The sequence below is a fragment of the Lutra lutra genome, chromosome 12 (assembly GCF_902655055.1).
Source record: "Lutra lutra chromosome 12, mLutLut1.2, whole genome shotgun sequence".
NCBI classification, from domain to species: domain Eukaryota; kingdom Metazoa; phylum Chordata; class Mammalia; order Carnivora; family Mustelidae; genus Lutra; species Lutra lutra.
The window spans coordinates 95,792,649-95,806,834 of record NC_062289.1 but is presented as its reverse complement, the minus strand read 5'-3'; the positions used below and the strand labels follow the sequence as shown (position 1 = coordinate 95,806,834).

Sequence of the window (14,186 nt, the reverse complement as noted above, 5' to 3'; positions counted from 1 at the left end):
CTCCCTTCCCCGCACAGAGTCGCTGGGAGGACACAAGCAGGTTGGTGAGAGGGTCATGGAGCCTGATGTCTGGTGCAGGTGCCCAGAGCAGACAATGTGTTGAGAAGACAAAGCGTAACTGTCATACGCTGCCCCGTTTCTCTTTGCCTTCAATTTTAGTCTCCCCTAGCCTGCCTTAGGGAACCAACCCCTCTCTTACAGCCCCCTTGGTCTCGGCTCGCACCCAATGACTTCCAGCCCTCCCCAGCTCTTCCACACTAGCGCTCCCCGCCACAGGGGATGCCTGTGACTGTTCCCCGCAGCAGTGAGGCTAGTGGAGGTTGAAGGGGGCCCTCTGTCATCACAGGGACCCAGAGCCGAATCCGACCTCTGGTGCTTTCTAGCTGTGTGGTCTCATGCCAGTGCAACCAGCTCTCCGAACCTCTGCATCCTCATCCCAGAACGGACCGCTGGTGCCCAGGGTCCCAGGTGGAGATCGTGAAGAACTTGTGCAGAAGGCCAAGTGCAGTGCTTTGCTTGTGGTGAAGGTCTGGAGGACGAGCACTAGTTGTGGTAGGTCGCCCCCGTTCCTGCCCTCAGTGACAGATGGGATGAGACTCCCGTGGCTCACCACCTCACCTTGGGTCTGGCTGCTTCCTCCGTCCCAAATGCCTCCCTTCCTGTCTCCAAAGGGCAAACCCTCTTTCCAGATAAAAATGAACACATCCTTTACGACCCCCTTCTCCCTAAACACAGAGGACCTCTCTTTTGCCCTGGAAGCAATGCTTGTCCCATTACCATGGAGACACATTTTAGGATGTGACTTATGCCTGTTTTCCAGATGACAGCGAGGCTGGGAGAGGTCGTCAGAGCCCCACAGCCAGTGAGAGGCTGGGCTTGGTGCCCAGGTCTGTGTGACCCCACTGCTCCCAGCTGTCTGTGAGGCCATCAGGTTATTAGTATTAGAGGTAATTTTACTGATGAGAAAAGAAGGTTCAGGGAGTTGGAAACTTGTCCAGAGTCACTCAGCTGACCTGAACTAGATTTTGATGCCAAGTTCAGGGTCTTACCCCACCTGCCTGAACACCGGGCCCAGGTGGACTCCTGAGTGTGGTCTGCAGTACAGCATAAAGTAGTCAGGAATCCTACATTCTACCCTGGGCGCCCCAGACCCGCTGAATCAGCATCTCCCTGGTGACTCATGGACATGTGGATGTTTGGGAAGCTCAGGTTTTGATTTCCTCTGGAGGCTTCTTTGGGGTCAGAGCGGTGGGTCACATCTTCCATGGGGTTTCTCCTGCCATCACTGAGTGTTCTGTCTGGCTCTCTTGGTGAAGGGTCTGAAAAATGACACAGATCCCATCCTGGTCTCCCCAAGTCTCTGAGTCTCCTTACGGCTCAGAGACCACGCAACTGTCACGGGTAGGGAAAACCACGTAGGGAATGTGGCTGCTGGTCCCAGGCTGGGGGAGAGGCTGGGTTGAAGTGCGTGGTGGAAGCTCAGGAGATGGTGGGGGCTCAGGCAAAGGAGCCAAAAACCTGGGGCTGAGGGTAAAGCCCAGCAGAAGCCCCTTGGGGTGTCTTCCTTGCAAGGACCCTGAAAAACAAAAGTAATTCCAGAGAGGACATCAGTTAGGTCTCCAGAATAAAATAATGGTGACAATTACACCAGCCACAAATCATCGACCATCCACAAAGGGCCTGGCACAGGCTGGGCTCTTCAGGCCACACTGAGTGGTGGTTGCTTCTACCCCTATTGAATGGAAGAGGGAAGTAGAGCCCAGAGATGCCAGGAAATTGTCCCCAGCCTCCTGGCCAGCGAGCACCAGAGCTGGGAACTCTGTTGTAGAGGCTCCAAACCTGCTATCCAGTGCGCTCAGAGCCCCGATGGCTCAGGCTCAGGCTCCAGAGTCAGTCACGACACAAGCGCAAGCTTATAAAACATGTTAGTTCTCATGATGATTATAATGAGCAAGTGACTTCATCTTGACTCTGAAGACTGGAGGGACCCACGGCTCCTGTCTGGGCCTCCGTGAGTGTGAGGTGGCTGGAGGCCATGCCAAGCCTGGAAATGCCCCAGCTGGTTTCCCGCAGGCAGGGGGTAGGAGGGAGTGTGCCTTCCCGCCATTCTGCAGAAGTTCCCTGGGAGACCGCAGTCAAGACCTCTCCATAGGATTTCTCACTGCTGTGCTGTGACTGTGGTGGCAGCGGAAGCTACTAGAAGTTGGGCCAGGGCCTGACGGACCGGCCATGGGCAGCTCTGTTTTCTTCTGGTGCAGGTGAGCAAATGTAGGAGGAAGACTGACGTCTGATGCTGACTTGGTGCGAGGAACTGAGTGGGGTGCAGGTCACATGTTGCTTCATGGAATCCCCGCAGCCCCTGAAGCTGGCGCCGAGATTCCCGGGAGGCATAGGCTGAGCCCAGCACCGAGCCAGGAAGGGAGGTTTCACAGGCGTCTCTGCGGTCCTGCGCCCTCGATGAACCGAACAAACCAGTTTTCTTCAGCGGCTCTGACTAACCTACAGTTACCAGGAATTAGATCTGAGGTCTAGGGGCCTGCATCTCCAGGTGAACCAACCTTAGAGACAACCAGTCTGTCCATAACCCCGATGCACACCTCTGGCAGCGTGACCTCTGCTAAGTCAGCAGGACAAGGACATGCAGACGGCTTCGCTGTCTGAAACACAGTGGAGACCGGTGTTTCTCAAACTGGGTTCCACCTCAATATTCTCAGGCACTTGCAGGTTCTGTCAGTGCACTAAAATCGTTTTCATTTAAACCAATTTTTAAGAAGCCCACTTGTTTTTCCTAGTTATAAGAACTTTCTTTTTGGTGTGGTAACTTGGAAAGGCTGAGATGTCACAGAACGAGGCTCTGGATTTGTAGGCGGGAGTGTGTCACTGGATGCTACTATCATTTTCTGGGGAGGCGGTACAGATGATCTGTGTGAGAAAACCCAGCACACACGAATTCCCCTTGGGTGCCCACGCATTCTGTTATAAAGGGCCATCTCTCCTGAGTCCCTGGATTTCAATAGGCCAGCCTCCTGCTCCGACCCTTCAAGGGCTCCAGGCCAGAGGCAGGGGCGGGTGAGGGGAGAAGCCACCTAGGGTGAAGCTGGAAACACGGGCGGTCAGAGATGGGTTTTCTGTTGAGCGTAAAGGTGGGCTGAACAGGAGGACACAGGGCTGGCTGTGTGTCCCGCACTACGATCCTCAGGGCGCAAAGCTGCACAGACCCCGATGCAGCTGGAAAATCTGCTTTCATGTGCTTGTGAGTTATGTGGATGGTTTTCAATGAACACACATCTAGGGCTTGTATCCGTTTTGGTATAAAACATGGAATCCGGGGCGGTGGCCGCCCCTGCAGAGTGGGTGGGAGGGACAAGAGCCCGGTGGTGCTGGAGGTTACCTGGGCTCTATCTGGAACGTGCTCCCTCTCAAAACAGAACTGGAAGTGAACAGAACATTGTCAGCTGCTAACTGCTTCCCGGGCGAGACTTGGGGGTCTGCTGTGTTTGCCTCTGAATCACCCTTCTGCTGAGGGAGCCTCGTGCCCTTTAAGCTCCAGGCGCCCCCTAGTGAGCTGCCCGGGCCCAAGGTCCTAAAGCGCTCCTTCTTCAGATAAAAAGCAGAACACAGCCATCGTATGTGGAAGTAGAAATTTAATAAAGCCTTTGATCACGTTTTAATCCCTAGGTTATCTATGAAACCAAGAAACCCCCCACAACTTTTTAGAGCCATCAAGAGCCATCGAAGTGTCAACAAACACCGGCCATAAAAGCACAGATTCAGTGTTTTAGATAGTGCAATATTTCCAGCTACTGAAGAGAACAATTTAAATGAAATTTTGAACCACCCCTCCTCGTCAAAAGAAATTGGTGTCGGTGCTTAGAAACCACGCTCTCCGCTCTCCGCAGCGGCACGCTGGCCGATCTGCGGGTGATCGGAGTCAAGATGGAAGCATCCGTGCGGGCCGACGGTCCTCTGGGCCCCCGCATAAATGTGCACGCCCGCTCCGCGCGCGCGCACGTTCAGAGATCTTCAGAGAAGTGTTTAAAGTGGCAAATCCAGAGAATCAGAGGTTACTTACAAATCTTTAATAATAATAAATTCCTGTCTTTAAATTCTTTGCCATCCTTCCATCAAAGTAAAACATAAACTGTTTTGCAGAAGCCCAGGGGCTCTCACGTAGCCAGGCTTGGGCCCGGGCGGGACACGGCACCTAGTGGCAACCTCTGAGGGAGGCCACGGAGATCAGTCCTGCTTACTTTGCCGTCAACATGAAGGTTTTTGCCAGAAGATGTTCTGCTGCTTGGTAGAAAGCTGGAAGGCCCCAGCCGGCTCCACAGAACAGAGGAGGGACCAGGCACTCCTGGCTTCAGTCTTGGTGGTGGGGATGCCCAAGGAGCTTGATGAGGGGGGCAAGGGTGATGGCTGTCAACACAGACCACGGACACGGCCTCTGTCTCAATTCCCTGGATCGAGAATGAAGTTCTCATGATAAGGGCAGAGGAGCACAATGGGTTGGAAGAGAAAAATGAAGTAAAAAAACAGAGCCAAAAAACCCAGCCCAGCGTTTCCTCAGCCCTTTGAGCTTCCATCAGTGCAAAGTGCCCGTTCCCCGTGCTGAAGAAAAATGAGGGGCAAGACCCAAGTTTCTTGGGATTTTACCATCAGTGGAGAGAAGCCACTGCCCCAACAGGTTGGGTAACTCAGATAGTGTTCCTTACAAGACAAGAGCAGGGCAAAGAAGCAGGGGATGGCAGCTGTCCCCTTAGGAATCAGCAGGCTTTGGGAAACAGCCAGCACCCTCTGGAAACAGAGCTGCTCTTAAGGGCCAAGAGGTACTTTCTCCCAAAGCCAGGCCGCCAGTGTGAACACATTAGATGGGATCAAGCCAGTGGGGGGCCTCCAAGCAACCCCACCTGCTAAGGACTCAGAGCATCTGAGGCGAGACTGGGTGTGTGTGTGTGTGTTGGGGGGGCACTGCCGCCCGTGGAATGCGTGGTTTCAAGGTGGGGGCAGTGCCCCGAACTTCCTGGGCTCTGCCGCCTTCCTGGCCGGCAACTCTGCTTCCCTGGGGAGCAGGCAGGCCTGGTTGTCTGCAGAGGGGCCGCTGTGGACGGGACGGAGGCAGAGACTTTGTCAAGTGCATAGAGGCTTGGTGAGGCCTTACCTGAGTAAAGAGTTTTCAGAAAAGGTAGGAGGGCGTCTCAGCCCTAGTGGGCTCTGCACTCAGGACCGTATCGTGAAAACCACTCTGGACCCTTGGAGTTCCGGGCACTTACTTGTTCATGCACAGCTCATTCAGAAAGTTCAGGAAAGAAAAGACTCACCAAAAAACCAAACTATCAAAAGGAGAAGTCCCTCTGTGACCATAGGCCTTGGCTTCAGGCCCCGGAAAGCAGGAGAAAAGGACCAGCGCTGGCGGAACCTGGAGGTTTATTCTCAACACCCTTCCCATCAGTGTCACCTGGAGAGCGCTACGGAGTCGTCAGGTGCGTCCCAAGTAGTTGAGGCCACAGGGGAGTCTCATGGCTATAGAGTGCGAGGTCACCTGGCGGGTGGGTCACCCACTCCCAGAGCGACCCTGCCCCCTGGAGCTGAAGGTCCCTGGGATCCCAGGAGCCGGCCAGGGCAGGCGGCGGGGGCGGGAGCTAGGAGAGCTCGAAGCCCGTGTTCATGCTGATGGCGTAGCGCAGCTTTTCCCGGAGGGCGCTCTTCTTGCTGTAGTTGGGCAGCTTGAGCAGGTTGAAGCAGGTGGAGGAGGTGGGCAGGCGGCCACCCGGCTCCCGCTTGCGGATGGTGAAGAAGCCCCGGAGGACACTGCCCAGGGTGTCCCCTGTGTCCTGCAAGCACACACCACAGCCTCGGTTGGGAGGCACCTGGCGAGGGAGCCCAGGGGGCTGCCAGAGTGGGCGACCCAGGAGAGGACCTGGCTAGCCCCGGGCGTCAAGCGGAACGGCCGGGCTGGTGAGAGCGCGCTGCCGCCCGAGACTAGCCCCCCAACGGAGGGGACCCGGCCCCGAGTGCTGAGCACACAGAAGCAGCTCCATCCTGCGCGGGCGACCCCTGTGTTAGGTAAGCACTCAGGGGGCTTCAGGTTAACTGCTAGTTACCGGTTAACCAATTTCCAAAGAGCCAGACTACTGTAGACACTTAAGGTCCAAAAACAGCCTCCCACTTCCTGCTGCCAGCACGTGGCCCAGGGCAGACTGCAATGTGGGGCAGCCTTCCTTAAGAGGACTGAGCCTTGTCTAGCGTCACACGAGACCTGGAGACCAGCCTGCAGCATCCCGAGAGGCAGCTATGTGCAGAGGCCGCTGGGTTTTGCCGGCGGGGGAGAGGGGCTGAGACAGTGAACCACGGCTGCTCTCAAGCACCCCTCCATGGGGCAGGACAACCCGAGACGTTTGTTCTCTCTTGCAGACGAGGAAACGATGCGGCCTGCCAGATAGCAAGGGCCAGCACACAAGCCCTTGCCTGCCCCATTCCTAAGCCTTACCCCTCCCGCAGCTGCCTCTCAGCCTGGATCCCTGCCAAGCCACCCGCTACTAAACCACCCCCAGGTACCCTTTCCTGAGGGAGGAAAGAGAAAGGGACCCCGAGAGAGCTGAGGCCCCAGAGCAGCCCGAGTCCCAGGGCATCCTCTGGGGGCCCAACTGCTCTCCTGGCTGGAGCGTTGTAGAACCTTCTCACCCTGCTCCCAGGAGCCGCGCGGCCCGCCCCACGGACCCAGACCGGGTGTGAAGCTCTCCACAGCGTGCACAGCAAACCACCCCGAAGAGCGGGTGCCTCGCCCCCCCCCGGCAGCGGTACCTGATCGTCTGACACTTCCACACAGCGGATGGAGAAGGGAGGCTTGAGGTAGGCGAATCCTAGGAGCGGGGGCCTGGAGCAGCTGGTCACAAACTGCAACACAAGGCAGGTTGAGGGGACAGAGTGGGGCTCTTGCTCCCTCAGCAACACGCCCCTGGCAGGCGAGCTGCGCTTTTTTGCTTTCTCCAGTCACAGTATGACTGGAGAGTGGAAGGTGACAGACCGTGCATTCGGCCCAAGAACTGGTACATGTCTCATGTCTCCCTTAAGGATGTTGTTTTCGAAGTTAGTTAAAACACACGAAAGCCACACCAGCAGATGTGACCAGTCATTTGTGCGCACCAACCCAGGGGATGGCAGAGAATGTGTAGCTGAACAGCTCAGAAACAACACAAACTCCCCTCACGGGACCGATCTCAGTGGGCCTGGCACGTGGGCCCTGGCGTAGAGAGACACCACGCACAGGAGAACTGGGCAGAGGGAGATGGTGGTGCCCCTAAGGATGGCGCAGGAGAGAGGGCCCACTCTCCTCACACCTGGCTTCCTGCTCGGCTTCCTAGCCAGCCGGGGGACAGTGTGCAGGTGCGCTCATCTGAGCACCCTGGCCTGCTGGGTCACGGAGCAGTCTCTGTGAGCTTTGTCCCTGACAGACAAACCTGCTCTCAGCACGCAGACAATGATCAGGCGTCTGGCACCAGCAAGGCTGAGGGGGACGCACTGACGCCCCAGACACCGAGAATGGGGCCTCTGGGCAGCCAGCCATGCGCCCTTTCGACACTCCTGGGATTCCCTGCATCTTCCAGATGGCAGCACTTGTGTTATCTCCCCACACGTGCAGCTCGTGTCTACACAGGGGAACCAGACTGACTTAGAAATCCGAGCAACAGACCTGCAGAGGAAGTCTTAGAAAGCACTCGCTTTTTAGAACTGAGTATCAGCTAGAAACGCTCTCCCTTCTCCAGGGGATGTATGGGCCTACTACTGGACCTACTACATAACGCCAAGATGTGCTTCAAAATTTCACGGCAAGCTGCGTGTTTGGCTCTTAATGTAACCATTACCACTGAAACAGTGTTTTAAATGGCTGTGAGATTCCTGAGGGCAACCAGAGTGTTTTTGTGCAGCAGGTTTCAAAAACTGTTTTTATACCAAGTACCGAGGCTACTACCCAGCAGGGTTTACTTTCCACCAACCAAAACACAGCAGCAGCTCCTATGAAGAAAGCAGGGCTGAGCTCCGCACTGAGCGCTCTGGGACCCGGCCTCATTGCATCACTCCTCGGGAGCTGCGTGATTCGCTGTTTCAGGGATGAGGAGACAGACCCGGGAGAGCCCATGCCTATCCCAGTTCAGGCCACTCAGACCTGCCATGTGCCGCAAGCCGGGGCTGGTCAATGGAGGGAGTGCCGCTTTCATCCCCCTGGGGCAGGAGGTGCAGGAGCAGAGGGCACAATCTGCCATCTGCTGGCGTGACATCTGAAGAAAGCAGAGTCAGGGCCACTCCTGTACAGCGGGTGGGTCTTCCACCTGGCGCCAGGGCCTGGTTGCAGGAACAGCAGGTCTGGGAACCGGCTCTCCAGAGACACGAACATGCCCGCTGTGTGGGACAGACTGCATACAGTCAGGAACCACGGGCTCTCTTCTCTTTCTAGGAGAGACGGAGGAGCGGCTCTACAGGCCAGCAGGGGGTGTTTTGCCTATAAGAGGTGCTGCTGAAAATCAGACTTGATTCTCTTGAGAATTTTTGGAATTATGTCTACTTGCCTACCCCAAGTCCTTCAAAACCCATGGGGACGAGCCGGGCATTTCTGTGTCTACGAGTGGGGACCTCCTTGATGGGAATGAACTCTCCTCAGAATGACAAACAAAGGAGAAAGAAAACCTGCTGCCCTTTCAACTGGTGACACTGTTTGTGTTGACTCAACAACAGAGGTCACTGGAGACCATTCTTGAAACCCAAATGTCCAATGGAAAATAGCTCAAGGCACTTAAACGTACCCCCAGAATATGACAAAGTGTTCATGGTAAAATATCAAATAGGAGAGTGGGTGGCAAAGTGAAGATTCCATCTTTATAAACATGTACACGTGTGTAACAAATACAGACAAGTGTGCATGTCGTCCACCGTCCCATGAAAGGCTTCACCAACATAACAGGAAACAACACAGTGGCGTCGGTGGGGGGGAATGTTCTGAACGTTTACAACTTCAAAGACACTGGTATAAGGGAACTGGTTAATGTCAGCCACTGTTTGCAGAAACACACACCTGCTCTCAGCCTACTCAATCACGTGTGTTTTACGGGCACACTGTATGTGTGGCACTGCATGTTTTACACCACTCAGAAAAAGGGTACACAGAGGCAGTCCCGGGACAGTAGGAACAGAGACTCAAAAGTGTGCCTGTCTCAGGATGCCTGGCTGGCTCAGTCAGTGGAGCATGTGACTTGATCCTGGCGTTAGAAGTTTGACTCCCTACATTGGGTGTAGAAATTACTTAAAAACAAAGCTTAAAAAAAAGTTGCTTGTCTGTAATTTTAAGGTAATAAACACCATTTTCTTCTATACAGGAAGGAAGAAACGAGATGTGAGCAAGGCCAGCACCAGTGAAGGGGAAGACGGAGTGCTGAGGCCAACGAGCTCCCGTCCACGCAGGCCTGTCTCTGCAGAGAGGTGTGCAGCAGCTCCGGGGCCCATGTGACTCAGCCTCACCTCTGGCCTGTCTGGTTACTGCTTGACCCACCATGGAGGTGGCCTATGCGAGAGGATACGCTCATGATAGGAGGTCCTCTTGGTAAGGTTTATTTTTTCCCAGTGTAAATTCTTACATCAAGTGGCCTCTAGGTTTACGAGAGTATCTATGAATGCACATGTAGGTAACATTTAAAATACCTTCAGAAACATGGCTCTCTCGTCGGGTGTGAAGTCAGAGGCCAGAATATCCCAGAGCCAGATGATGACCCTGTGACTTCCATGAAAGCCACCGTAGTACACCGTGTGCTTCCTGAAAACAATGCAGACAACGTGTTCAGCCACACATTCCAATGGGCGCTTACAGACCCAGGCAGGGACGGACTTTAGCCAAGTGGCACAGCCAGCTCTGGCAGGCCTGGGTGACTCCTGACTTCTCTTAAAGGAAGATGCTCATGCCTTCGCGACCCACGGCCCTGGAAGCTGAACAGGTGGGGAGCTCCAGAGCTGTACACTCCTGTGACTCACAAACAAGAGCTAACAGGAGGTCCTGCCCTGCCATTTCCCAGAATTCTGGAGAGCCCAGCAGTCCCTGACACGTGCTTAGTCTCTGCTTCCACTTCTGAGTCTCTAGGCAGACAAGTGGGGGAGCTTCTGTTCCAGAGCGATTCGCCCAGGGATCAGGGAGGAGTACACTTGGAGGTGGGCTCCTGAAATAGAAGGAGCCCAGCAAGGGGACAGCTTGCTTCCCAGGAGGCCAAAGATTTCACTCACCAACCCCCACTCCCCGGCCCCAACCAACCAAACAACCAACCACTCGTTGCTTACTTTAAATCTTCCAGATCAATCTCAGCATTGTCACCAGAGATGAGACGCTGTAGCTCAGGGGTTGAGAACATCCGGGTCCACTCGGGCTTGATAATGGAACGGAATCCGCTAATGAGGGCAGCTGTCTGGTTTTTGATTTGAGTGTGCATCCGAAAATGCGCCATCAGATGGATGTAGCTAATTCTGTTGCCAACAGGAACAAAACAGTGGGAATTAATAGGCCAGGCTGGGCTGTTACGGGTGGGCTGAAAGAGGAGTCCAGTCATTTCGGGACCACTTCACAGAAACACCAACGGTACCAGGGTGTTTCACCAGAATGATGCTGATGACGAAGACGACAGTGATGCTAGCTAGCCCTCCTGATGTGTTCAGGGCATTACCTCATTCACTCCTCCCCCAAAACTCGGGGGTCAGACATCAGGAAACACTCCCCTGTACCAAGAACCCAAGTGAGACATTCTCCAGGTAAGGAGAGGGCCCTTCTCAGTACAAAGGGTGCTTTTTGGACTTTTATTTACTATCATCCAATTAAGAGAGAATTCTGTCCTTCAGTAAACTTTAAAACAGAGAAAAAAATGGTTTCATGAGGAAACCTCCATCAAAGCCATACTAATCTGGGCCAAGACTCTAAGTCATGAAAAGCAAGCCTGAGAAAAGTTGTGACCAAAAGCAGCTGGCTTACACTTAAGTTCAACAGGAAGTTGGGGCACTAACAATGGTTCCGAGCAGACGGTCTTCTGGGCCTGCTTTTCTGAGCACAGTGACCTCATCTACGACTGTGTAAAATACAACACAAACCTTTTGAACAGGTTAAATCCAGTTTTGCTAGCATGACTGATTTCTTAGCAAAGAACATGGGCCCAGCACAGGTATGATTCTCCAAATCCCAAATTAGCACAGTCCAAATAAAAATTTTACCTCAAAGTGCTCAGACCTGAGTTTCTGACCTTGAAAATGCATCTATTTAAAAAAAATTCAGCAGCAGACTTGCACACTGAAAAACTAAATACGACTTTTTCCATGATCGATATCCCTTTCATACACGCTGCGAGGCAGGGTGCTGCTGTTGTTCCATTTTACCAGAAGAGAGAGGGGGACTTTGGAGGGCTTTCCCATTTAATGCCCACCAGGAAGTGCAAGATCAAATATCACTCCTGAGGAGGGCGGAACCGGCCTTGACAGGCCTTTTAAGACCTTCTGTGGAACTGAATCCCCTTGCCCTTATGCCGAGCTTTTTTGCTGAGAACATATAAGAGTTTGTGAAGTGGCTTTCCACACAGGTCAGGCAGGGTAGGAGTCTCACTCCAGCACAGGCTGTGTCGGCCTGCTGCTTCTGGCTGTGACCCATGCTGTGAAACACGACCCATCTGGGGGTGATGGGGGTCTATGAGACATGTCACAGTGCTGACACTGGTGACATTCACTGCTCTCATTAGAGAACCAGACATCTGAACCAGACATCCTAAAAGGTATTTTATACTCATGAGCTCAAAGAAGCCCTCTGAAGGGATGGTTATAGGCACACAGCAGGGAGCAATGGGATGCGGCCCTGCTCTCTGACACCCTCGGGCAGCACCTCCCAACCTAGGCTCCTGGCTCTTTTCTCAGTTGTCCAACTAATGCCCTGTGGCTAGGAGTCAAAACTGGTGTCCTTCCAACACGAGGAGAATCAGGCCTGCTCTTCTGACCACACTGACCATCTAAATGAAAGCTCTGCAAGCAGGCGGACTGATCCCCCACCTGACCCCAGAGGGACGCTTGGGCTGCAATGTGCATCTGATCCAAGTGACTCGCCAGGTGGGACTGAGCTCTCCCCTGTCACTGGGAGAGTGACGCTCAGATTAACAGTTCAGATGCTCAGCTGAGCCTGGCGGCAGGAGAAGACTGATAGACTGACAAAAGGGCCAATATTGACTCCTCATGCCAGGTTCTTCTGTTTTAATGAGGTGAGAACAGTGCGGGAGGAGACAGTGCACTGAGGAGTTTTGCTTCTAGGTACTGAAGAGGAAGAGGCTGACATTTACGACAGATTTCTAAAAGCCCGTTATCTGTGACAATAGCTGCTGGGCCTCCGAGTCCCCCCCCCCCCCCCCCCCCCCCGCCAAGGACGTGTCTGTGGCATTTGAATTCATCACTGTGTCTTCTCAGGAACAGCATTTCATACAACTGCCACATGCTATCATTCCAAAATGATCTGCCCCCTCCAAGGTGTCTTTCTGCCTCTGGGCCCTGTGGTTTCAGGACTACGTGCCGGAGTGGCTCAGAATCCATTTGTCTGCCTCTTGAGCCGTCATTAAATTCCTAGGAACACCATGGCCTGGGTGCCTCTGACCTTAGATGTGCTACTGCAAAAAATAAATGGTCAATTCTTATTTTGCAAATCGAATTTAATACAATTTTGGCCTATGAACTGTAACCAGTAAATTCCATTATGATATTTATGGCCTCTTTCTACTTCAATCTATCTTAATAAATTCTCAAAGTAAGACCGGAGAGCCAGAATGAAGTCTTTTCAAGTGCTGACCTTAAAAATCTAATTGCTATACTCACTTATTTTCATTCGTAACAGGAATGGTCTTCCCTCCAGGAATCAGTTCATGGCAAACAAGCTAGGGGAAAAGATGGGGAGCAATTAGTCGAGAGGATTCTACCGGGGAAATAAGGCTTCCTGAAGATGAAAGGGCCCGCCACCGATGTCCATAATAACAGAATGAAGATGGGACATGTTTTGGAATAATCATTTTCACAAGAAGCCAGGGCTTAACTATCAACAAGCAGACCCTACACAATCAATATGGAAGCCTTCTTCTCATCTGATCCTCATTAAAACATTCATACTGAGGCTTTGAAATGTTGTGGAGAGGACCGTGTTTGCATTAGGAGCACAGTTAAATAAATGTTGGTACAACCGTAACCTGGAATGTGTAGCTATTAAAAAATATGATGAAAACGTGCATTTGTTGAGAAGGTGGGGGAAAAAAATAATATATAATAACACGCATGGTATGATACCGTTTCTGGGGGAAAAAAAGTTACACAGGTGCCCCAGGAGAGAATTCTGAAAACACACAGATGACACATTAACAGCAGTGCTCTCCGGGCGCTGGTGCTCTAACTGGTTTTTTTCAGATACTGTGCTCATCTTATTGTGGAATCTGTGGTTAGCAGTTTGCATTGTTTCTATCATCAGAGGAGAAAATTCTCAGGAGGAAAGCTCAAAATCTGATTAAAGATTTGAAATCTGCGGACTCAAGTATTTTCCTCAACTTCAGGCATTTCTGGGGGTCACCTAAAAAAAAAATCAAAGAATGCATAACTTCAAAGCTAATTTTAGCAGAAATTCTACTAATAGGATATCCTGGGTCTCTGATGATGCAGAAAGGAACGATCGTGGCCTCTAGGCCCACCGCTGCGAACACCTTGGGGCAATCGGAGGACTCTGAAGCTGGGGCCTCTGACCCAGCTTGGTGTTTCCCAGACAGGGCTCTAGGGAGCGCCTGGTCCATGTGCTATTATTTGGAGAACCTCGGAGAACCACTCTGGGGGAAGGCTGAGGCTCCTCCCTCACAGGCCAGTCAGAGCGCTCCCACACCAGCGTGCTAGGGGCTCTCTGCAGGGTGCGGCCTGCGGGAGTTCACAGCGTCACCCTCGTCCCAGAGAAGCGGGGCTCAGGGAGACTGATGGACCTCTTGGAGGCAACGCAGGCTCGGCTCCAAGAAGCCAGCTCTGCACTACGCAGCTCTAGGTCCGGTTTTCCTCGCAGCCCTCAGAACACGGATGCACAGAGGCTCATGCAGGTGTCCGCTGGGACATCTCTGGAGGGCGCAGAGGGCACTTCAGGGAAAAGCCAAAAGGAAAACTCTGGGAAG

At 53.1% G+C, this 14,186-nt stretch overlaps 1 protein-coding gene across 10 annotated transcripts in view; it reads right to left on the bottom strand.

The window, feature by feature from the left end:
- Nucleotides 1-3,624: 3,624 nt before the first annotated feature.
- Nucleotides 3,625-14,186, bottom strand: part of UBE3B (ubiquitin protein ligase E3B) — a 52,715-nt gene continuing 42,153 nt past the window's right edge. For all 10 annotated transcript variants that reach the window (XM_047697169.1, XM_047697165.1, XM_047697168.1 and 7 more), the window contains 5 exons: nucleotides 12,868-12,926; nucleotides 10,318-10,500; nucleotides 9,691-9,802; nucleotides 6,802-6,894; nucleotides 3,625-5,831 (listed from right to left, as the gene is read on the bottom strand). In XM_047697169.1, the coding sequence (XP_047553125.1) occupies nucleotides 5,640-5,831; nucleotides 6,802-6,894; nucleotides 9,691-9,802; nucleotides 10,318-10,500; nucleotides 12,868-12,926 (639 nt within the window). In that variant the 3' untranslated portion in view covers nucleotides 3,625-5,639. The remainder of the gene's footprint in view (nucleotides 5,832-6,801; nucleotides 6,895-9,690; nucleotides 9,803-10,317; nucleotides 10,501-12,867; nucleotides 12,927-14,186) is intronic.